Below are 23,927 nucleotides of genomic sequence, written 5' to 3' on the forward strand. Positions count from 1 at the left end.
TCCTCAGAATGGTATCCACAAATTTCTCCCTCTCCCAAGCTCTGTGCAGACTGTCGGGACAGCTAACACTGTGTTTCAGCATTTTGGTCTCTTTGTGGTTCTGGGCTTATAGTATATAAACAATTCTTCATTAAACTGTTTCAGAAACTGCTGAAGCATTCACCTCATTCAGCACCATGAAAGGAAACATGAGCCCTAATAGTTTGCCACAGATTCTGGATCCCAAGAAGAATCTATCCACTCAAAAATGTACCAGTAATTTTTACTGAACCTGTTAGATTGCAGACAATGCTAAATATGCAACAGTATAAAGTACATTTCCTCCTATTAGCTGCTTATTTAACACAGGTGTTCTTGACTAAATATTTTTATAGACACTTCCACTTAAAGTGCTGCAAATAATTTTTCTGTAGAGACTGTTTGTATAACTGCCATTTATTTTAAGCACTGCATGATTCGTATTCATAATGGAAACTTCAATAGCAAGGGCTTCCGAACGAAGCTAGAGTAATTCCCCCTTTAGTCAATACAGTCTTCATTTACATCAGTAAACAGCACAGTACAATTGATGCAAACGCGTAGAGTGGAAGAGTTAAGTGTTGAGGACCTGACATCCGTATCACACATTCCAGGACACATCTTCTGGTTACATTTCACCAAAAAAAATGCAGTTTCTGTGCCCCAAGATTGTGCACCCCACTCTGTAATTACGATGGAAGAGCAGTAAGTGGAGATAATGAGGAAATTCGCAACAAAATAATGCTAGGATATAGCCTAAAATGGTTTTGCTCTTTAAGTTAAGGATATTTTCCATTGTGTATGAGTAAAAGAAAAGATGAGCTTTCTTTGCATCTTAGTCTGATGACGAACACCCTTTTATCATTCCACATGAAAATGTGCCACACAACTCTCATGAACAGAGAAATGGTGTCATCTTAAGAAAATGTAAATCTGAACAGAAGGTAAGTCTTGCATTTCTTTTCCAAGTATATTTGTTGATGGAAATTTTCTTCAATAAAATCCAGTTCAGACCAAGAGATATAATGTCATCCCTCTCAACTATAAGTTCATGCAAAGGAATTATTAATCAATACATGCTTCATATATTTTCACCCTGAATATGCATCAAAGGAACTGAAATGCTGTAAATGGGATCAGAAAGATTTGGGTCTCCTGTTTGGTGGCTCCTCCTGGAAAGATCAAATTGTGCATCTGGGGTTTTGTCTGCAGCCAGCAGCCGGGGCAGGCAGAAGGTCCTGCACAGGAGAAGTCGCCACTACTGACAGCACTCAGACCATTAGCTCCTCCGAGAGCCCAGGGCCATTATTTTACAAGCATTTCTGTGACAGAAAGAGAAGTAAAGCTCTGGATTTACTACAGCTAATTGTATTTCTCCTCTGCAAAATTAGTATTTCGCCCTGTATATAGACATTATATATAGAACGACAATAAACTGGCCTAAATATATGAAAGTACCATTACAGAGCAGATCTCAAATCCTGTAACCACCAAAGCAAGGGAGACAATCTTATTTGATGTGCATATCTAAAAATATATGAGGCCATAAAACTAAAAGCCAGATATTGCAACTTAGTAAGACCACAGAGCTGTCTCCAAATTTCAAGAGCAAAATACTGCTGTGCTCTTCATGTTATTTTTGCACTACCATTTCTGTAACCATGATGTTGAATTTACTCTCCAATATTTCTTCATGAGTGAAGTAACTTGTGAAATATCTGTGAACGCTTCAAACACCCCTTTGAAGGGAGGAAGTCCTAACAGTTTTGAGCTATTTTCAGAAGACATCCTTCCCCATAAGACACAAAATAATCATTAAAATAAAAAAAATTAATCCCTTTACTATGATTTGCCAAAAAGAAAATCGTGATTTCTAAAGAGTTAAACAGTTGACGCAATTTATTAGGAATCCATATTTTGTAAAGACCATTTACTTTCCTCAGAAACATGTAAGAGAAATGATTAGATGTCTGATCTTGTGGATGTGCACCTAGCACTCCTTAAAATGGAAGCTATACATTATCAGTCAATAAATAGCACAATACCTGAGGCAGTAAAAATTCTTTCATCTGAAAATAACAGTTATTACAAAATCAGTCATTTCTTAAGAAAAGGATTGTGAGGCAACATCTTGAGCCATAAATATTAAAATATGAAGACAGAAGCTTATTTATGTAAGCTGGAGTTAGCAGTTTTTGTTAGACCCCTCATAAGAAGGAAGAAGAGGCTAAGTAATAATTTGCAGAGTGATCCGGTCCAAGGCTGAAGAAATTTAGGAAAGGACTGTAGCATGCATTTCAGGGAAGAGACAGTCCCACCTGTCTGCAGAAATTGTCAGTGTGCTCAATATTAACTACTTACATTTGAAAGGCTTTTTTATTTTTATTCAGCCTCACATTGTATTTATGAACCGTTCTGATCCTACTGTTCGTCATATTGCCATCCAATATTTTTCCTAATTAAAATTGCTTTGAAGTCTCTGACCTTTAGGCAGACACTCAATTCTGAATTAAAATATAATTATCTTTGTAAAATGAATACACTTCTTATGCTGCCCCCATGCTCTTCTTGTTACAGAATAAATACATAATAAATATAAGGAAAAGACTATATTGAACTTGATAAAACAATGAAAAATAAGGAGAAAATAAACTGAGCAGCCTGGTTTTCCTTTCATATATAATGAGGGCAAAGAGACAGTGGGGAAAAAGGAAAGGCAATACTTAAAATTTAGAGAAATAAATCCTTTGTGCACAACGCATAATTTATCTGCAGGACATACTGCCACGAAACTTCATCACGTTTGCTGAAACCAAAAGAAGGGCAGCTTTTTATGTGAGTAGGTCCAGCAGTCACACGGTTTATATTCCTGTGGTATTATGCAGGTACAGTGTGGTTTACTGAACAGGACCACAACCACTCTTTGAAGGTGAAAGAGGCCCATAAATTACAGAACACAGAAGAGTGTATTTCTTGTGTGTAAATCACAGCTTTTTTTCTAAACTTTTGGTAGCTAAACGAATCACTGATATGATGAAGGTAGCGCTTCCCATTGATCTCCTCTTCTTTACCATCGCTTCTCCTAGCAAAGGTATTCCTTAGTCTAAACGAATGGCAGCTCTTGACCGTACGTTTGCTTACAATACTTTGCAACCTTTTCTATGGCCATATAATAGGAACTTAATACATCATAACTTACTTTTACGTAGAGCTGCTGAAACTCTTCAAGGTTCAGTCTACCACTTGGACAGTCCTTTAGAAATCCCTTGTACCACTGTTTTAGCTCATGTTCATTGAACTCCGTGCTCTTCACCAGATCCTCCATCACCTCAGGGGCCAGCTTGCTATTCTGTTTCCCCATTCTGCCTTAAGAAGAAATAAATAAATACAATTAGCAGAGTTGCTGTGAACATTTTAAACTAGAATTAGCGATAAAGCTCGAACGCATCACTTGTTTCGTACTCAGTGCTGCTTTTAGTCAAAAGCAACTTTACAGATTGGCTAGTGAACAGGAACCTAAGCTATGCTTGAACATGAGAGGCTGAAAATGGTGAAAAAGACAACATTCTACTTTCATTTAGAAGTCTGAAGGCCTGGAGACAGACTTCTCATTCGCCTTCACATTAGGTAATTTCTAGCTTTTCTTTACACTAAGGCTGAAAAAGATGACTTCACTATTTCTTTGAATTTAACAAAAATTTTTCACAAATTCAGGGATGTCCACAGACTTCCTCTTTATCTTTGTCTTGAAAATCTCTCCGGATACGACACCCATGTTAGCAGCTACTGCTCACAGGTGCAAGGCTGTGGACACACAGGCTTGTAACATACAGTGCTAGATGCTCCACTGCGAGGAAGCAACAGGAGAGTCCACACACTTGGTCTCAAAAAATGGTGAAACCAAACTGGAAAAAAAAAAAGTAATTCTTATATATACGCACATATATGTGTATAAATACACATATGTATATAGATCTATATATTTACTGCATAGTTGATACACAATAGCTTGTATTTCATCACTGTTAACTCTGGAGATATCCACTATTTTTGTTATATACATTTTGTATACACACATAAATATTAAACATAAAACATATGGAAGTACAAAATACGCATGTGTGTATAGAGAAATACAGTAATTTCAGTACTACTCGTGCTGGCCCTTTGAGATATTTCCAGGTCCTTTGATGTTTGATCAAAGATGTCCTTTGAGAGAACTTTTGAGAAATCCTTTTCTTTAACTTTTTCCCAACCGTATCCTGGGGTGCATCAAGTACGGCATTGCTAGCCGGTCTAGGGAAGGGATTGTCCCACTCTACACTGCGCTGGTGCGGCCTCACCTCGAGTATTGCAGGCAGTTTTGGGCACCACAGTACAAAGAGGACATAAAACTATTGGAGAGTGTCCAAAGGAGGGCAACAAAGATGGTGAAGGGTCTAGGGGGGGAAGACATGTGAGGAGAGGCTGAAGTCCCTTGGTTTGTCCAGCCTAGAGAAGAGGAGACTGAGGGGAGACCTCATCGCAGCCTACAGCTTCCCCATGAGGGGGAGTGAGGGGGCAGGCGCTGACCTCCTCCCTCTGGTGACCAGTGATAGAACCCGAGGGAATGGCATGAAGCTGCAACGGGGGAGGTTTAGGTTGGATATTAGAAAAAGGTTCTTCACCGAGAGGGTGGTCGGGCACTGGAACAGGCTCCCCAGGGAAGTGGTCACAGCACTGAGCTTGATTGAGTTCAAGAAGCGTCTGGACAACGCTCTCAGTCATATGCTCTGATTCGGCTGGTCCTGTGTGGAGCCATGGGTCCCTTCCAACTCAGGATATTCTATGATTCTATGATTCTACTACAGTTTGTTTCATGACAGGAGATGTCTTCCAGTTATTTTTTAATCAGATGACAGACAGTACTTAACTTGTCCTGTACAGCACTGCAAAGCGATGAATAATTTCTTTCCTGAGCCTAGCTTAGCATTTCCATTTTTATCTCCCAGTATAGCATCTGTCTCTAATGACAGCACCACATTTAATGCATTGATTTCTAGTCCGTATCACCACCCATTCCTGATAGTAATCTATTGCTTTTGGCATCTTCCCCTATGTCAAAGGGGAAGTTTCTTTCTCCTCAGAAGCACATACTTTGCTTTGTTCCAACAAATCAATATATTTATACAACTTCCTATACGGGAACCTTCCTTAAGCAGGCGCAAAGTTAACCATTCCTCCTGGTTGTGTGCGACCAACACATCCCCCAGTGCCATACTACCGGTGGCACCAGGTCTCTTCCTGAAACGCCTCATGGCCCCTCTCCTCTTTGGCCATGGTCCTCCCCAGCCTGTCCTCGCCCCCTCCCACAGCCCCCAGCCCACCAGGACAACCAGGGATGCTGGCAAACCCCTTTGCCAGGACAGCACCCAACTTGACCGCATAAACATCCGCAACACAAGAAGGAAAGTGTCTTTCGTCAAAGCATTCAGCTGGTACAAAGTTGGGAAACTTGCTCGTCAGAAGGACAAAAAGTGCCACAATCCATTGGGATAGAAACTCCAGCCAGAAATGCCTCCACACCTTCGGGACACAGCTGTTAGAGAAGTGTGCTGTGCACAGATGTAACTGGAGGTGGAAGTGGGCCACCATTTCTTGGAGTGCTTCCAACAAGCAGACCCTCCTTCCCCAGGCTCTACACATCCTTGCTCTACCAACACTGTGTGCTGCTGCAGGGCTTTCTTGCTTGACGCCCTGCCTCCTCTCTGAACTACAAGAACCTGCTGCAACGACTCACACAACTGCTAATTAAGGGCAGCACACTGCTTGCTCTAAACTCACTTTGAAGCCTTGCCAAACTCCCATCCACACATTTTGGTAAACTTAGCACAAATATGGGAGAGTTTAACCTTTCAGTTCATTGCCATAGGCCTAACTGTACATGCAGATGTCCCAGAAATTAGCCATTTTGACTAAATGACAGGTTTGCAATTTATAGTATTTACAACAGTTGCCCTAGCCTTATCTTTGAAGTCCCCATCTTCTCATGTATGTCACTGACCTAATTTGGCATAATCTGAATTTAAATCTCATAGAGGCTAAAGTATACCAATACAGTTATTTCTCCAGCTCCTACTCAGATGGCTTTTAAGTGAAACAATAGACTGTTTTGTTTTAATCTTTAAGGGACCTGTTTATTTCCTCATTTTTCTTTTTTCTCCTTTAAACTGTGTTACCCTTTGCAGTCATAAGGTGCTTTGCTTAGGACTCAGAGGACCCTTAAAGACTCTCAGTAATTATAGTAACTACCTTAGGTAGACTCATAAGGCATCTTCTGGCTCTCTTAATTTAGCCAAGTGTGCTTTTACTTGACTCTTTTCACCTGGATTCTTATCCCCATTCATATTTAACTCAGTGACATTTACACATGAAAAAAAGCATCTTCAATGGGCAAAGATCAGGTGGTTCTGACTGACAAATTTTCTGCAATAGCAACTTTTCTGTATTTATCGCGTTAGCTTTACAGCCCTTGGACCTGGCACTGCACAGCGACGGAAGCAGACAGAACTGTGAATCCCAGCACCATCTTCCAAAGTTAGCTATGCTGTTTTCAGTAATGTGGACATAAAACATTCTAGAAAATGGAGTGGGTCTGCACCTATGTAAGAATATATGAATAAAGAGCTGGACAAATGTACCCACACATAATCTTTTCTATCATCAGATTCAGAGTAACAAGACAGCAGTTTGCTGCCTCTGTGATACAGGTCCTTAGTTTTGCTCAGCTGCTTGCTCTGCCATAGGTTGTCCAATGAGTCCCAAACACCTTCCAGCCATCCCTGATGTACCTCACCACATAACATCCTCTAGCAAATGAAAAGAAAACCACAGCTGACATCTTGATAAACACTTTCAGTAACTATTTGTTCCACAGAACCAAATCAGTAGTTGAGAAAGGTATAATTTGGGACTGATGGGTTCTGTACTCTGATTTGCTGCTCCAGCACAGTACGGTGCATAATCCGCCTGGCTCTGTTTGAGACGAGGGACTGAACAAGCTGACCAAGCCAGTGACAATGCCTTCCTGTAATTAGAGGCACTCATTCATTCTTCTCGTTTTAAAGTTCTTTTTTATGGAATTGAATTACAATCTGCAAGAAAGCTCAAGAGCCTCATACAATTATCAAATATAAACTCACACTTCTGGGTCTGGGAGATCTGGCTTATTTGGGAATAAAAAATCAAATACATAGATTATCTAACATCTTCTAGAGTTCATTGAATCTCTTATTATTATTGAAAAAGTACAATCACCCATTAGCAATGAATATGCCACTGCCAACACATTTTTCATTTTCTAAAATGAAAACTATTTTTAATTAACTTATAATCATGGTTTCCCAAACATGTTTTTTCCCTTGAGAAAATCTATGAATATGCATTAAGAAAAGACAGGAGAGAACAGCTGCACAATCGCTAAGTTTTCAAGAAGAGGAAAGGTCACTCTGCAAGCATTTCTTTGTTTATTAAATTATATTAAACTACAATTTTCCTTCCAACTTCCATACTTCCAACCATGCAATGTGTCAATCCACGCACTGTTATTCAACTTCTGTGGTGTTTTCTGATTGGCAAAAATCATGAAAGGGGAAAAAACAATAACAAAAAACCAAAACAACAACAACAACGTAAAAGCAACATGCTTCATTTCCAAATCATCATTGGGTAGAGATTCACAATAAACAAGCAACCAGGTACGTGGGCGGCACTTAGCATCAGTAAAGGTGTCAAGTCTCTTCCCAATGAGATTACTGTGGCAGGAGAATCCTTATTAATATTAGCAAAGGCAACATGATCCAGAGTAGAGACCAAGAAAAACACTAGAACTCTACTGTTGTGCCACAAGCAGCAACAGCAATGAAGGTTGAGTTTAAAAAACACATCCCCTTCGCTGAAATGCTGCAGAGTCAGCTACCCAGAGAAACAAGCTTTTCAGAAACGCTTAGTAAAGTACTTAATTAAGTAACACCTTAATTGCTGTTTTTACAGGTCCATAGGAGGGTCATGTTTAAAAGATGGAATTTTATGAAGCAACCAGCCCCCAACCTGAAGCAGTCTGGGCTGTGCCAGCAGAAGGCAGGGACAACGTGAGGATGTACTTGCCTGCTCTTTGCCCCGCTGGACCTCGGGAGGTCCACGCCAGCCAGCCCGGGGAAGCAGGAAAGGGCTGCAGCAGCAGCTGGAAGTTACTCTAAAATGACTCAGCAGCATGGCTTAACAAACTGATTTTATATGATTTACTGGGGGCTTTGGAGGTAATGGACATTAAGTCACATGCAGGAAGAGGAAGACGGTTCTTCCAATTTTAAGACCATACCTAGTTTTAAAACAGTTTTTCCCTGTTTATATCTATTGTTTGATATCTTTCCTGCAATGCTATCACATGTCCCACACATGCTTGTGCTGTTTCAAAAGCTCTCCGATCCACACGGTCATCATCCAAACCTCCTGGCCAATGGAAAAGTTTTTTCCCTGAAATACTTTACAGCAATTCCTTCACAGGTTTATCAGGTCTGCCTCTCCCGCTTGGCTTGCCAGTACTAAACTGCCAGTGTGAGCATAGTTTTACAAACCTAAATTTTATTAAAGACCTAAGAAGAAGAAGAAAAGTTAAAGTTCAATAGCAAAACGTGACTTATGAAAGCGTGTTTGCTGTTTAACGATTTCAAAACACCCCCAAACAGTTGCTAGCACAGCTCCATTCCCACCTGCTCCCTCCTTCCCCTCCTCTCCATTCCCCTTTGGCCTCCTCGGCAACTGTTCAATGTTCAAAGGGACCAAGTGCAAACAGATATAATTCTGGCTGTTCCTAAGGAAGAGTAAACTGAGTGCTGCTGAAGAGCTCATATTTGTGCTGAAAAAGGACATAAATTCCTTTGAGAAGACAGAATCAACAATGTCCAACCACATCCTTAAAAACCCAGTTCTGTGTCATTTTGCTTGCTTTCTTTAAACCCAGTTATATAAAACCATTTTCTTCTCAAGTTGCATTAGGAAAACTGTTGCCGGCAGGTTGAGGGAGGTGATCCTTCCCCTCTGCTCAGCACTGGTGAGACACATCTGGAGTGCTAGGTCCAGTTCTGGGCTCCCCAGTACAAGACAGACAAGGACATACTGGAGTGAGTCCAGCGAAGGGCCACAGAGGTGATGAAGGGACTGGAGCATCTGTCATACAAGGGAAGGCTGAGAGAGCTGGGGCTGTTCAGCCTGGAGAAGAGAACACTCAGGGGGTCCTATCAATGTCTGTCTAAATATCCAACAGGGGAGGACACAGCTGGTAGAGCCAGCCTCCTGTCAGAGGTGCCCAGAGAGACAAGAGGCTATGGGCACAAACTGAAGTTCAGGAAATTCTGTCCGAATGTAAGAAAATGTTTTTTTACTGTGCACGTGATCAAACACTGCAATAGGTTACCCAGAAAAGTTTTGGAGTCTCCACCCTTGAAGATACTCAAAACACAAGTGGACAGAACTCTGAGTAATCACCTCTAGCTGAGCAGGCTTGAGCAGGGGGTTGGACTAGAGCATCTCTAGAGGTCCCCTCCAACCTCAGTGATTCTGCGAAACAGTTAGGCGGAAATGGGGCAGTCATACCTCCAAACTTTTGGTATCCACAGTAGCTTCCTAGTTTCACTAAATTCCCTCCATGTGAATTTAGTAGCTGAGAGAAAAAGGGCTCATCCAAAGGCTCATCTGGAGATGTGCTGGTGACTGCAATCACCTCCCTCCCCTCACTGACTCCAGGAGCGCAGGGAGACTTGTCTTATATCCCTGGGCACAGGCACTTAACCGAATGGGGCTACCCCAACTCACCTCAGTATAGTTTGGCTGCTTTGACATCTGCCCATGTTCACACTCTTGTTTTCCCAGTAATCCTGCATGAGCTGAAGGGGGTAGTCAACCAACATCTCTGCAGCCTCACGAGATCTGTGCGCTAAATGAGTTCCCTTGTATGGTGCATGTTTTTCTTGCTCTTCCCTGGCTCTGGGAAATGGGAATGAGTCGTGTGGACTATGCCAGAAGCAAATGACAACGCTCGCTTTGCCAGCTCAGCTGTGCTGGCAGGCACTCATTAGGTTGGAAGGAAAGCTGTGCTTCATCCCCACCCCTCTGCCCACTCCCAGCCCACAAGCTCCCACAGGAACACGCTGACTCCTGGGGACTACATGTGAAATCCAGGCATTGAGCAGGCAAGTGTGGTGGGTGTCTGAAATCTTTGACACGATACAAATCTATAAACGGCACATTAAACACTGTATAGACTCCAACATACATACACATATAGGGGTAACAAAACCCAAAACAATTACATGCTGGGGAAAGGAGAGATCTACGTGTATAATCTACAATAACAGAATAATTTTCATATTATATTGGAGCAGGCTGTTTATCAAATTTCCAGCTGTGTGCTGATAATAGCTATAACTCCTGACAACTCCCAGCATTGTTCCTTTCTCCTCAGGCTACTTCTGACACTGCCTTTTCTCTACTAATATCAGCATGAAGAATAGATAGAAGCAGGCTATCAGGCCACACAGATGCTTCATTCCTTCAAATACGCTTACTGTTTCACAGAAGAAGAAATCCTGAGCTGTAGCCTGTCTTTCACACACAAAAACCCCAACGATTTCATACCCAAAGCTCCATGGGAGTAAGTGCCCAAGGAACAGTACCTGTGGAAGAGAAGAGGAATTTTCCCATCTGAACCAAAGGCTACAACTAGAATGACCTTGTCCAATGGCAGTGCTTCAACGGCGGATGACATCAAGCTGAGTGGTGCAGTTGATACGCTAGAGCAAAGGGATGCCATCCAGAGGGACCTTGGCAGGCTGGAGAAGTGGGCCCATGAAAACCTCATGAGGTTCAACAAGGCCAGCTGAGGCTGGGGCCTGTATCAATACAGGCTGGGGGATGAATGGATTAAGAGCAGGCTACAGAGAAGGACCTGGGGATACTGGGGTCCCCAGTACAAGAAAGACATGGAGCTGTTGGAGTGAGTCCAGAGGAGGCCATGAAGCTGATCAGAGGGCTGGAGCACCTCTCCTATAAGGACAGGCTGAGAGAGTTGGGGTGGTTCAGCCTGGAGAAGGCTCCAGGAAGACCTTACTGTAGCCTTTCAAGGAGTTTATAAAGGGGGCTTATAAGAAAGTTGGAGAGAGAATTTTTACCAAGGGCAATGGTTTTAAACTGAAAGAGGATAGATTTAGACAGGATATAAGGAAGAATTTTTTTTACTATGAGGGTGGTGAGACAATGGAACAGGTTGCCCAGAGAAGCTGTGGATGCCCCCTCCCTGGAAGTGTTCAAGGTCAGGCTGGACAGAGCTTTGAGCAACTGGATCTAGTCAAAGATGTCCCTGCACATGGCAGGGCAGGTTGGACTAGATGATCTTTAAAAGTTCCTTCCAACTCAAACCATTCTATGATGCTATGCTTCCAAGGCAACTTGTGAAGCACCTCCTCACATCAGTTGTCAACACAATTTCTAAGCCAGGGATGACCACGAGCCCCGTCCTGTACATTGCATACCAGAACCACACTGGAAAGGGAAAGCCCTTTTTTCTCCCAATATGTGCAAAAGATGAAGATATTTTAGAGGAGAAGGTTCTGGTACTGTTGTATGATACCATACAGATCTTTTAATATGCTGACACCAAGTAAGTACTACACAATATTAAACTTTTTTGAAAGAGGGGTCAGTCGGCTCAGAAGGAACTAGTGCTGGCAGCAGTTGTCTTTCTCCCTTCACTGTCTCTCCTGTAAGCCAGACAACTGGATCCTCTTCAGTGACCAGGAGCCTTTACTTCACAACGGACACTGCATCGTGTCGTGGCATCTGTGGCTCTCCAAAATCCCTGCAGGTGAAAGACTCCCTCACTTGGCTCAGTCCCATCCTCCTACTTCTCTCTCAAAACCCATGGATCCAAACACACAGCAGCTCCACGCCTGCACTTTGTCAGCACAGAAAAAGGGCTGTGACAACCTGTAGGAGTGGAAGATGAAAGCAATCCACCTCCAGGTGTTTATTAACAGGACAGAAAAGCCAGACAAGGAATACCAACCCAGACACTGGCAGAGGCACCGGGGCTGAAAGTACCAGACACGGTGACACCAAACAGGGCCGGGCAATGCCGAGTGCTGTGGACCTGCTCTAGCTGACCCAGCTCTGAGCAGGGCCTTGCACCACAGAGTCTTCAGAGGTCCCTGCCAACCTCCACAGTTCTGTGACTCAAGAACTGTGGGAATCCTTTCAGAAGTAATTTTGGGAGAAATTGATTGTCAGGTATAAGTAGACTTAATATACTTTCATGATATTGGTATATTGCCCATTAGTGAGCTCAGGAACATGTTCTCCCCACTCAGAAGCAAAACTCACCCTGAACTACCAGCTCTCTCTTTCACGCAGCACATAGGGCTCTATTCTGAGATTTTAACCAATCTTATGCTTCCCATCCCAAAGCAGTGGGAAGTCCATCAGTGAAAAATAAGAATTTGTGTGTTTGTGTAACACCATACTGAAGTTAGAAGCAGTCATGATTTACTGCTGATAACATAATCTTCAAACTAAAGGTGAAACAAACAGGCTAGGTTCTGATTTATATTACACTACAGCAAAAACTGGAATAAACCCAGTGATTTCAGATTACTTTACTGGCTTTACCAAAGATCACATTCAGGCCTGCAATCTCTCCGTGTAAAAGAAATGGGGAAAAATAAAGAGTAATGACATTAAGGAATGCAATTATACAACTGAATTGAATAATAAATGGAGAGAAGAGGCTTAAGCAAAAGAAGAGAGATATATTTTTAAATTTTATTTGAAATGAGATGGATATTCAATTAGATTCAAGCAATAAAAAAAAAAACATTTGAAAGGGTAAAAGCCGTGCAGGAGGATGCTCTAACATCACGATGAGTGGTATGTAGGGCTTTTTTTCTCTAGGTGAATTTATTTCATTAGAAGTATGGATTTGTTTTCTGTTGAGTCTGGAATAAAACAAAAAAGGAGTTCTCTACATTTTCAATATGAAAATCAAGGGCAATACCAGAGTCACCAGTAGCTCCACTGTTGATGCACCCCTGTGGGTCACAGTGGGGCTCTATTCAAAGCCCGATGCTGAAGCCGGGAGCTTGTGTATAAATTAACCTGCAGACATGTGGTCTGAAATACATCTCAGGGTCTTATTTCTGCCCCCTCTTCTCATTTGGATTGTGAAACTGCTTACAGCATGCCATAGCTGGCTTTCCTCCTTTGCAAGTGGACATAGGAAGAGGTACGTAGGATAAAGCAGAGACTTATATCTGTGGTGTTCAACAAGACGCAAGCACTCAGAAGAGCTTCCAGGCTCTACCACTTAGCCTTAGACTTGGAGAGACAGGGACAAAATCCCTCTTTTGCTTGCTGTACCTCTAAGTCTCTTTTTAGACCACACGAAGGAGAATGTCTATATTTCTACAGAAAGCTTAGGCTCTGGATGATCAGTGGTTCTAAAGAAAATTTTTACTTCCTCCTTAACTCTGTCATTTGGCTTTGTTGCATGCTGTAACTCAAACTTGTTTGTTGTTTTGGGTTTTTTTCACATCCACTTCTCCAATATTTCGACAGAATTTGGTGACTTATATGTTCTAGAGAATTTAGTGATTAATTTCTGAAAAGAACAATATGCTTGTTAATGCTGAGTGTCAGACAAACACGTAAGTACATCTGTTGCCATAGTTTCATTTCGCTATTGGCCCAGCTTCTATCAACTGTGGTGATCAGTAAGTAACAAGGAGGTGTGAGTTGAGGAAGAAGCCTCAGTTTTCAGCAGTGAAATGAGTATTTTCTTCACTGGTCTATTCTCTTCAATTTTGTCCTTGTAAATAATAATCTTAAAATGCATGCAGAACATTTACTGTACCTTTTTGTAATAATTCATATGCTGAATACCATTCCAATCACCTGAGTGATGGTTAGTCTGATTATTGAGAATGCTCCAACATCAGAGCATTGATTGCTGTGACAAGTTTATTATATGCCTTATACCAAATATAACAGGTTTTGATTGCTTTCTCTGAGGTTTTATTCTAGAATATGGTTTCCAGTAGGCTTTCCCTCATGAGATGCTCTGATACGTTAACAGAGAAATTCATAACCTCCTGGACATCACTAGTTCAGAGTGGCCACTGGAACAAGTTATGCATCAGCACTAAAGATCACTTTCCAAGCCTTGCATTTCAAAAGACCAGCTTATACAATTTTTAGGTATTTCTGAGATCTGTCTGCTATTCAGTATTCTGCCTCTTCTGGGATAGTTGCTGCAAACTTCTCTTTTTTGGGAGCAAGATTGACAAGGCATGCCTGAAGATTATAGTTTCCCTCAGTAGGTTCCAGTCATCTTCTGCAACCATGGAATGGTTTATGTAGACGGCAAAGATGCATTTAGTTTTGTTATGCCAAACTAGGTCAACATTTCCTCTGCCTGAGATGCAGAATTTTTGTCAATTTGTAGGCACTAGTGTTAATTAAAATTCTGTTTTTCTTTGAGAAACGCTATTGATGATTCATGCTTGGGGATAAGGGGTTTTAGGCTTTAGCCATTGACTTGACCACATTTATATATATATGCACCTTTTTTTTTCTTAGTTTTTGTTTGTTTTTAAAGAAATACTTTATTCTGTTGTAATTGCCTAGAAGAAAGTAATACATGCTTTCTCTCCACTCGTATTACAGCAGGTCTTCTTATTTGCTACCAGTTTGCTTTGTTGTTAGTTTGAAATGCCACTGTACCCTTATGTTTGATATCTGCAAAGCCAAATTCTCTAAGTTGGCATGCTTACCAAGAGGTACTTTTACTGCTCACCTTCCAGTCTCATTTTAATTTGGGTTTGAATTCATCACATGCCTTTTTTGGACCGCTTCTCTGACTCATAAGTCATTGGGCTCTACTTAATGGTACAAGCTTCACTCTTCATTTATATCCATATTCCTCATCACAGCTCTTAAACAATACTGGCCTACTTTTCTGCAAAGGTGGATTAATGGCATGGAACGTTAGCTGTTTTACAAGTCGGTTGTCTTCTTTGGTCACTCTGCAGTCAATGGAGATGGCCAGGAATTTCAGAGTGATTCACCCCATGCAGAGAGAGATGTCTGAAAGAGGCAGGATGAATATATGCATGCTTATTTTAAGACAGGATGAATCACCTTCTACAAGTGTCTCCTCCTTTCTGCTGATTTTAGAGGCAGCCTTGTAAACTTGCTTAGATATGAAACTGGATTTCTAAATGCTTGAAGTGAAGCAAGAAAAATCCTACCTTGCTCATCAACAGTGGATAATCTAGACTCAAAATGCTGTTCCTGATCTCACTAGGAAGCACATACATTTGCTGAGGTTGATTGTTATTCCTATGTATCAGAACCTGTATTCAGGTGTGATTAGTGCCATTATAAGTACAACATGCTGGTCTATCAAATACACGTAGTCTTTCCTGAACTGCTATTTATTTCCATCAAAGCAGTGGAAAAATTAACTCTTTTCCACCCTTTTCCAACTCCCTCAAAACCAAAATAGTTTTAAGTAGCTGAATTGTAGAGATCAAGCACTCCAGTTTGTTTTGTCATGCCCTTGTCATTCCCCGCTTTTTCCTTAGTATAGTTCTTAGCCAAGTAAAGTCTTGGCCTCAAAAGAGTAAGAAGAACATTTAATATTATTAAATATAATATTCTTTCTAAGACATTTCACTCTGACCATCTAAATTCTATATTAAAGTTTGGTCTTCTCCAACCCACTTCTAATACCCAGCTCTCTCTTTATCCACCACAGCCTCCTTAGCAGCCACATCCGGCAGTGGAAGACACCGTCTCATAGCTCTGGAGTCACAGGGAGAAGCGGGTATGGTGAGCACTGTGCGGCCCTCCTCCAGTCTCTGCTGGGAGTCATGGCAGCAAGATCAGTGCCTAGATTGTCTCTTGTCTGTTCCCAACTCACAAAGCAGTGATAAAGTCTCTTTTTCATCTGTTCATGCACCTGTGTCCTGTGATGACAACTATGACTGACAAAGGATGGAGTAAAACTCTGAGTAGGTATAGCAGCATATGGCCTAGGAATAGTGTTGTAATAACTGAAATAAATATAAGCTAAGACATAAATCTTTTGCTTCCATTCAATTTCTACATGAAAAAGGAACACTTAAAACTCTGGAGTTAGCTCGCTTTTGCACACACATCTATGATGGCTGTGAATAAGCTGATTTCAACTGATGATTTTGACCTATGTGCTAAACAACTACATTACTAAAGACCACATGACTATATTATGACAGATATTAAAAGAAGTGGTTAGCAGGAAAGCAGATTACAGCTTTTTATTTTACTAAAAACCTTTCAAAGTCAAAACAAAGTGTTTACATCATTGTGGCTAGTGATCCATTGGTGCAACGCTCGCCCCAAATTCATTATAAACCAATCATCAGAACTATCCCTTGTGACTGCTTCAGATGGAGCATGATTAAATGCAGAGGAAATACATTACTGAGAAGATGAATCATAATTCTGCAGAATGAAATTAATGGCTTTACACTTTTGAGTTGGGCATTGAAGGGCGGTCAAAAATGTTACTCATACAAACAAGTGAGCAAATGAATCATGTAAACAGCTTGAACAGGAAAAATATATTTAAAATTTGACCGGCAGTAACACTGACTATCAAAGAAACACAGAAGAAAATCTGAAAATGTTTTCTTCAGGAAGAATTTTGAAATCAAAATTCCTTCATTGCACTAGTATGAAATGCAAAGCTTTTCCATCACTTTTGATTTTTATGGTTTGGAATAAATGTAATATTTTTACGTAGAGTGGTTTGATGGCTCATTTTAGTTCCTTCAGTCTAGTTCTAAGCAAGCAGGTTAGTAACCATCTCACAGCAGCGAGAGGATGAGATGTCCTAGTGCGTATGGGTCGGTATGACTTAAGCCACTCTGTTCAGCTCAGATGCCTAGACACAGGGTGTCCTGATTTCCCTGTGTCAGTATCTGCTAGCTCCACATAGATGTCTCAGACACCTTACAGCCTTTCATATGGCACGAGACACCTCTGCTTAAGCAGCTGAATCAGTCGAATGAGCCCACCTAAATTCAGACAGCTAAATTAGCCCACCTAATTTAGACAGCTAACTTGAGCCTAACCAACCAGCTAAGCGCGAAAGCACTCTGTTTTGTCAACAGACAAAAGCCATCACAGAGAAACCATGCTTACCTAAATTAACTCATCAAGGACAGAGGAGGAAGGAGGAGGACGGCTTTGTTATGCATCCAAAGATTAGCTGGGAAGGGTGGTGTTTCATAGAATAATATAATCACAGAATGGTTTGGGTTGGAAGGGACCTTAAAGATCATCTAGTTCCAGTCTCCCTGCCATGGGCATGGACACCCTCCACTAGACAAGGTTGCCCAAAGCCCCATCCAACCTGGCCTTGAACACTTCGGCCTCCACAACCTCTCTGGGCAACCTGTTCCAGTGCCTCACCACCCCCACAGTAAAGAATTTCTTTCTAATATCTAATCTAAATCTATCCTCCTTCAGTTTAAGGCCATTTACCTATCACTCCATGCCCTTGTAAACAGTCCCTCTCCAGATTTCCTGTAGGCCCCTTTAGGTACTGGAAGGCTCCTATAAGGCCTCCCCAGAGCCTTCTCTTCTCCAGGCTGATCTAGCTTAACACGCTGACGTTGGTCTACTACGCTGCATTAACCAACAAGCTGTCAGCCTTCCTATGCATTCCTGCTAGCGCACACTCAACCAGCAAAGAGTACATGTAAAGTCAGCCGTCGTGTCCCTGTGCCAAAAGGACAGCTGCTAAGCTCACCTGTCGTTTGTGCCATATACACTGTCCCCTTTGCTATTTTATAGAATAACACACAAGAGGTGCAAATCATAGTGCATCTCCAAGTCATTTGTTGGCCTTGACCAGTATCCTTGATGCACACTGGAGCAAAAAGGTCAAGGCTGGGAAAGTGTGAAACTGAACTGGTCCCACCAGGACTGAATTTAGAAGTATTAATTTTTGTGCTTCCTCCTTTAGGAATTTTACTTTCCAGAGCTACCAAACCAATTTCTGTCATAAAGCACACAATTAATTAAAAATGTAACAATGGCTTTAATGCAGATTAAGAACATGTGTTCTTCAGTATAGAGTATCTCTGTTACACGGAAAAACCCAGCATCAAAAAGCAATAATGCACATAACCATTACCTAATATTTCCTCATTAATACACTAGTAATTAATTACCCTAGTAATACTGCTATTTGAAATCAGACTGACAAATAATATAGATGAGTCCCACAAACCCTTCTTCCTGGAAAAATGTAAGTATTTTTACAGATGATAAAGCTCCTAGCAAGATTATATATTGAGGGGAAAAAAAAGAATGCACTCTGACATTAATATTGATAGAAACTGCAAAAGGAGCAAAAAGGACAAAGCAAAAGGAAAGCTGGCTGTCTCTGAGGAGACTCTGTGTCCTCAGTACAGGAACCTCATTATTATTTCATGACCTTAATGGCAAGCCTCTAAGCCTTGTGTATGTCCTTCATAACAAAAAATTAATTACAAACATGAAACAGAAAATCTCAGACATGCAATAATAGAAAGCTGTTGGCTATTTCTTCTAGTTTTGTTTTGACTTCATTTATACAGTACGATAGTTCTGAGAGACAGCAAGGTAAAACATGTAACTTTTCATAAGTCCCAAATATGAATCACAGCGTATGGTCTTTCTGCTAAAAAATAAGCCAGAGGGAGGCAGGGAGAGAGAGGAAGCTTCTTATGTTAAAGGACTGCACAATTTTATCATTTCATACATTAAAAATAATTGGAACAATTTCTTCCAACTGTTTTTCAATGAGAGCTCCACTGGAATAAATTTTTATAACAACTGGTTATTGTGGCTGCGCTAATAAAACTGATATACTTGCTCAGCTGAATCCGTGTGTGTGAAAACATGCTTTTCTTTTTTTGTGAAATAATAAAAGATAACAAAAAATAAGACAGAGACAGAGTCTAAGTTTCAGTACTATTTACCATGTCCAAGAATAATAAAATTTATACTGAGGAAAGAGAAGGAAACAGATGAGACCTATACAACACATCACACATTTGTAGTACCACAACATCCATGAGAACTTCAGTGCCTCAACCTGCAGAGGACAACGTGCAAGGTACAGTCTATTGAGTTTGGGGATTTTTACTTTAAAGACATGCTTGCTTTTCAGATTACTTTCTAAAATGCTGTTTTTTCTAGGACACACAGTTCAGGAGTTAGTTATCTTTTTGGCAATGACAGAAAAAAGTGAGCATAAAAAAATGCTAGCAACATTTTTAATTTGGACATCAGGGCATGTAGAATTCCTTCAGCAAAGCACATGGGAAGCTGTTACAAAACAACAGCTCTGGAACAGGCCATAGCAATACATCCAACAAAACAGAAAAGAGCAGTGGTGATGCAGATAAAAATATGAAAGACAACAAATGAAAGATACATAAAAATTTGAATTATGAAATTACAAATGTCACCAAAATTACTGGCTGAATTCCTTGAGTTTATCATCCACCAGGATAAAGCAACTGATAGAGGTTGCTAAGCACAGACAAGCTGACTCAGAAATCTTTTCAAAGATCTCAAAATTGCAAATTTAAAATACCAGCCTGCAGTTCCATTAGATGGTCTAGGAAAATAAAATTTTGTTCTGATTCACTGACCATCTCTGGTAGATAAAGACCCCCTGGGAAAACTACTCTAGAAAACCTTGCAAGAAAAAGACATTATTATAGGCTATGAATCCTGGAAAGCATAACATATAACTCCAGTTCTCAAGGGGCAAGATGGATTTTCCTAACTTAGGGCTGTTTGTCGCTGAATTGTCCAAGGGGATAGGACAGGCTCATGGGCCTGGGCTACAAAGGCACTGGACAGAAAAGAAAAAATAACCATAAAAAGACAGTTCCATTTTAAAGCAGAGTTGCACTGGCTGAGACAACCTCGAGGGTCTTGCTGAAGCCAATCAGGGAGCATCTCTCCAAGTTGAGGGGGAACTGTTGGAGGTAACAGGCAAGGATGGACAGCCTGGACAGCCTTCCCATGGCTGTGTCTTTCACAGTAACTGCTGCTCCCAGGTGACAGGAGACAGCAGTGGGTGAAATATTTTTATTCCCAACCATGATACTGAACAGCTGCAACTGCACTGACAGCCACCCTGGACTATTTAAGTCTGTAGAATTTGGAAAGCTAGAAATATCAAACAGTGCCTTCCTTGGCATTACTTCATGATTACTTCACTCATCACTGGAGAATGTGGAGGTGAAAAGGTTTACGATAAAAAATGGTTGTTGCTCTCTGTAATGACTCCAGAAGCTGGCAGTGACTTTGAAGATGATATAATCTCTTTCATATTTCTTATACTTCTGCAATAAGGTACACAAATTAAACTACTGCTAAGAAAGAATAAAAATACCTTGGATGACAAATAGAAAAATATCCTTTCTTTATAATCGGTGCCATCTTCACCATTTAATTGCACCCACAGCTTTTTTAACTGCAAAAATGCCCCACAACTTTAGTATATGAATGTAACATCTATATTAAAATCACCTGGCTTTAATGCTCTCAAATTTTGATGTCCACACTAAAGCAGTTATTTAGGCCAACAGAGGCACAGTCATCTCCAGATAGCGATTCAGCAACTTGATCTAAGACATTTCTCCTAGGATGGGATGAGTCATACTTTGGAGGTGCTGTTCTCTCTCCATTGACTCTTCAGACTATCATGTCTAATAATCACAGATTAAATTAGCTTGCCTGAATTTGTCTGATCCCTTTTTGACCACATTTATATCTCGGTCTCCACAACATCCTGTGGAAATCAGTTTCATAATTTAATTAAACATTATACAATAATTTCATTGGTGACCCTATTTCTTGTACTGTGAGAAAGAGTGACTATTTCTTATTCACCTGCTTCTCATCAATCATGAAACAGCCAGACTCTGCCTAGCTCCATATTCCTAAGCAACTTTACTTTCGTTTTCTAGACTTTTTATGATTTTACTAACTCTTTATCATACAAGTGACTATAATTACAGACAGGATGCTCCACATGCTTATACAGTAAAGTATTTTTCTACTTTTTCTACTTAAAGTACTTTCTTTCTACTTCTACTGGAAATCCCAGTATTTCCTAGCCATTTTAACTGCTATTTGTCATGAACTAGTAATTTCAGAGATCTGTCCTCAGTAATGCCCAGTTCCTCTCCTGATTTCTATTATTTAACCTATAGTCATCAATACATTTTGTCCCAAGGACACTACCTTCCTCTTATTGCCAACTAATTCACCTGCCATTTCATCTTCCCAATATTCAGTATTACATAATCATGCTGCCATATTTTACAGTTAGATTTAAATTTGGCTGTTACGGGTAATCTCAAATCACATGCAAATTTTCTCACTTCACTAGTCAACTCCACAAGCGATTTACGAATACATTTCATTTTCTTTTCCCACTCTCCATGTATTGTAAAAATGTGTGATGACTGTTTTATGCCTACTACCTTTTACCACATTATGAGTATGTAAGTTCTACAAGTGACTTTTAGAAAATTCAAAACAAGACAGAAGATGGCTTAAACACACTGCTATCATTAAAGGCTAAAAACTTGATAAAATGTTTCATACATTTATGTATTTTAACAACCTGGGAAGGAGTGTGGTGATCATTTAAGAGGAAAATAGTATTTCACACACAAATTCCTGGTTCATCTCCAATCTTTGTCATTGAACTAGAGTACAGTTTTTAGATAGGCACCTGGTCTTGATTTAAAGCTTCAAAACAACAGATAACTTATCAGGTCTATAGTTGGATCAGACCCTGCTTATGCTAAACGCTACAATGGTAGAGCTGTTAACTCTCTCTGGTGTGGTAATACAGCGGAAAAGTTAAAGGGAATTAAAGAGATAGCTTAGAAATAAGGTAAACAGTGGAATAAAATAATTTAAAAATTCCACAAATTCCACAAACCCAGCCGCAAGAAACAGAGTAAACTTAAAAGCTATTGTGGCACTTGCCAGGAGCTTGGAACAGCTAGTAAATCAAATCAGAGGATGCAATATAAAAACTGTTGGCTGCCAGAAGGCAAAGAATTGTTTGAGCTGGTTATAGTTGTAGCACTTTTTTTTTCTTTTTTTTTTTTTTCCCTAAATTACTCCAAACAGACTCAGTATAAAGAGAATCTGGTACAGAATCCCTCTGAAACTGAACAAGACTCCAAATGATGGACTTCTGGTAGCGATATTTTTCAGTCTCCAAGACAGAAGGGAATATAGAACAAATGATATCCAGGAAATCTGCCCGTTTTTTTCATGATGGAAAAAATCCCTTCATCTTTCCTGACCAAAGTAGCCCTGTTACTAAGGCCAAGCAAAGGGGGAGGGTAGCAAGCGTATGTCAAGAAATAGATTCAGGGAAAAGGATCAAATATCTCTTTTCTCACTTACACTAAACTCTGTATTATATTCTGTGGGAAAACGTGTGTCTTGGAAGAGAAAATGTAGACTTCAAGGCAAGTGGTATGAGGGGCTAGATTTACGAAGACATGTAAGCACTTCTTTGGGTCTGGACTACTGGTTGATGTAGCCGCTGTTATCTAATTGCCTTGGTTCATTTCGATTCAAGTAAGTCAAGGTGACGTTCAGTATAAAACTATCATCAACCATCTCTCCAGCAGCTTGAGTGCTTTTATGAAATCTCACCAAGTACCTAAATAGCTATGCAAATCTCATCTGAAGTATTTAGCTGCTGCATTCCCTGCTCAAAATGCAACTTAAACTCTGTCACCTCTACTTTCTAAGAATATGACACCGGCATACAAAGCAGGTCAGGCACTGAACCTCATAACGCTGGCCTGTGCATACATGCATTGTTTTATGTGGTACCACTTCTTAGCATTTTGAAGGTCCCAATTTCTCACATACTGCCACTGTGAAACATTCAGGTTGGCATTTGATTCTTCAAAAAAATAGCCAGGCACATGAATGATCATCATATGTCATACTAAGAACATCGTGGGGAGCTGCAAGTGCCAAGCGGTGTGTGCACATTAACAGAGTGGGATAAGGAATGTGCCTGGATAGCCCAGTGAAATTACTGGCTATAATGTTGCTGAGGAACACCAACATGTATATAGATGTACACATGCAATAAATATAGGCTAAGCTGGTTTTATTATGCAGACGTGCTTAGCGTTAAGAGTGTCTAGACAGTATTACCATGGCTCCGCTGTCAGACAGGCAGTTAGGTAACAGTAAATTGATGGTGAATCTCAGCCCCAAGTTGTCCCTCTTCTTCTTCCTTGCCCTATCTTTTCCTGGTACTTTTGGCTCCCTGGCAGCATGCTTGCCAAGCCAGTCCCAGTAAATCTGTACCAGCTCATCCTGACTCTTTCTCCCACTTTCCTTCCTTCCTTCCCTCCTGCCTGGCTCTTATCTCCTACCCAATGCCAACTCTCATCACCCCAGATGTTTTATCGCACTTTTTCTTTTCTGTTTTTGGCTTTTGATCAGCAAAAGCAGTGAGAGCAGCTATGTTCATAGAATGCAAGATCTATGCGTAAGGAAAAAAAAAGAAGTAGGCTTGCTTAAGCTGCAGCGGAATTCATCTGGGTAACATCTTATTGACATTTAAACAATCTTGGCATCTTCAGGCACAAAGATAACACAACCACTCCCAAAGAGCGGAGAGGGATGGATGCCCAGGCTGCCAGCAGGGCTGTCAGCATCTCGCAGAGAGGCAGCCGCTGAACGGGAGGGATGAGGGGCAGGCCTCAGCACGTTTAAAT

The 23,927-nt window shown here is 40.8% G+C and overlaps 1 protein-coding gene across 5 annotated transcripts in view; it reads right to left on the bottom strand.

Moving 5' to 3' along the window:
* Positions 1-23,927, bottom strand: part of VSNL1 (visinin like 1) — a 94,394-nt gene that overhangs the window by 49,194 nt on the left and 21,273 nt on the right. For all 5 annotated transcript variants that reach the window (XM_075750581.1, XM_075750580.1, XM_075750579.1 and 2 more), the window contains one exon: positions 3,218-3,384. In XM_075750581.1, the coding sequence (XP_075606696.1) occupies positions 3,218-3,379 (162 nt within the window). In that variant the 5' untranslated portion in view covers positions 3,380-3,384. The remainder of the gene's footprint in view (positions 1-3,217; positions 3,385-23,927) is intronic.

This window comes from Balearica regulorum, chromosome 3, assembly GCF_011004875.1.
Source record: "Balearica regulorum gibbericeps isolate bBalReg1 chromosome 3, bBalReg1.pri, whole genome shotgun sequence".
Classification (NCBI taxonomy): domain Eukaryota; kingdom Metazoa; phylum Chordata; class Aves; order Gruiformes; family Gruidae; genus Balearica; species Balearica regulorum.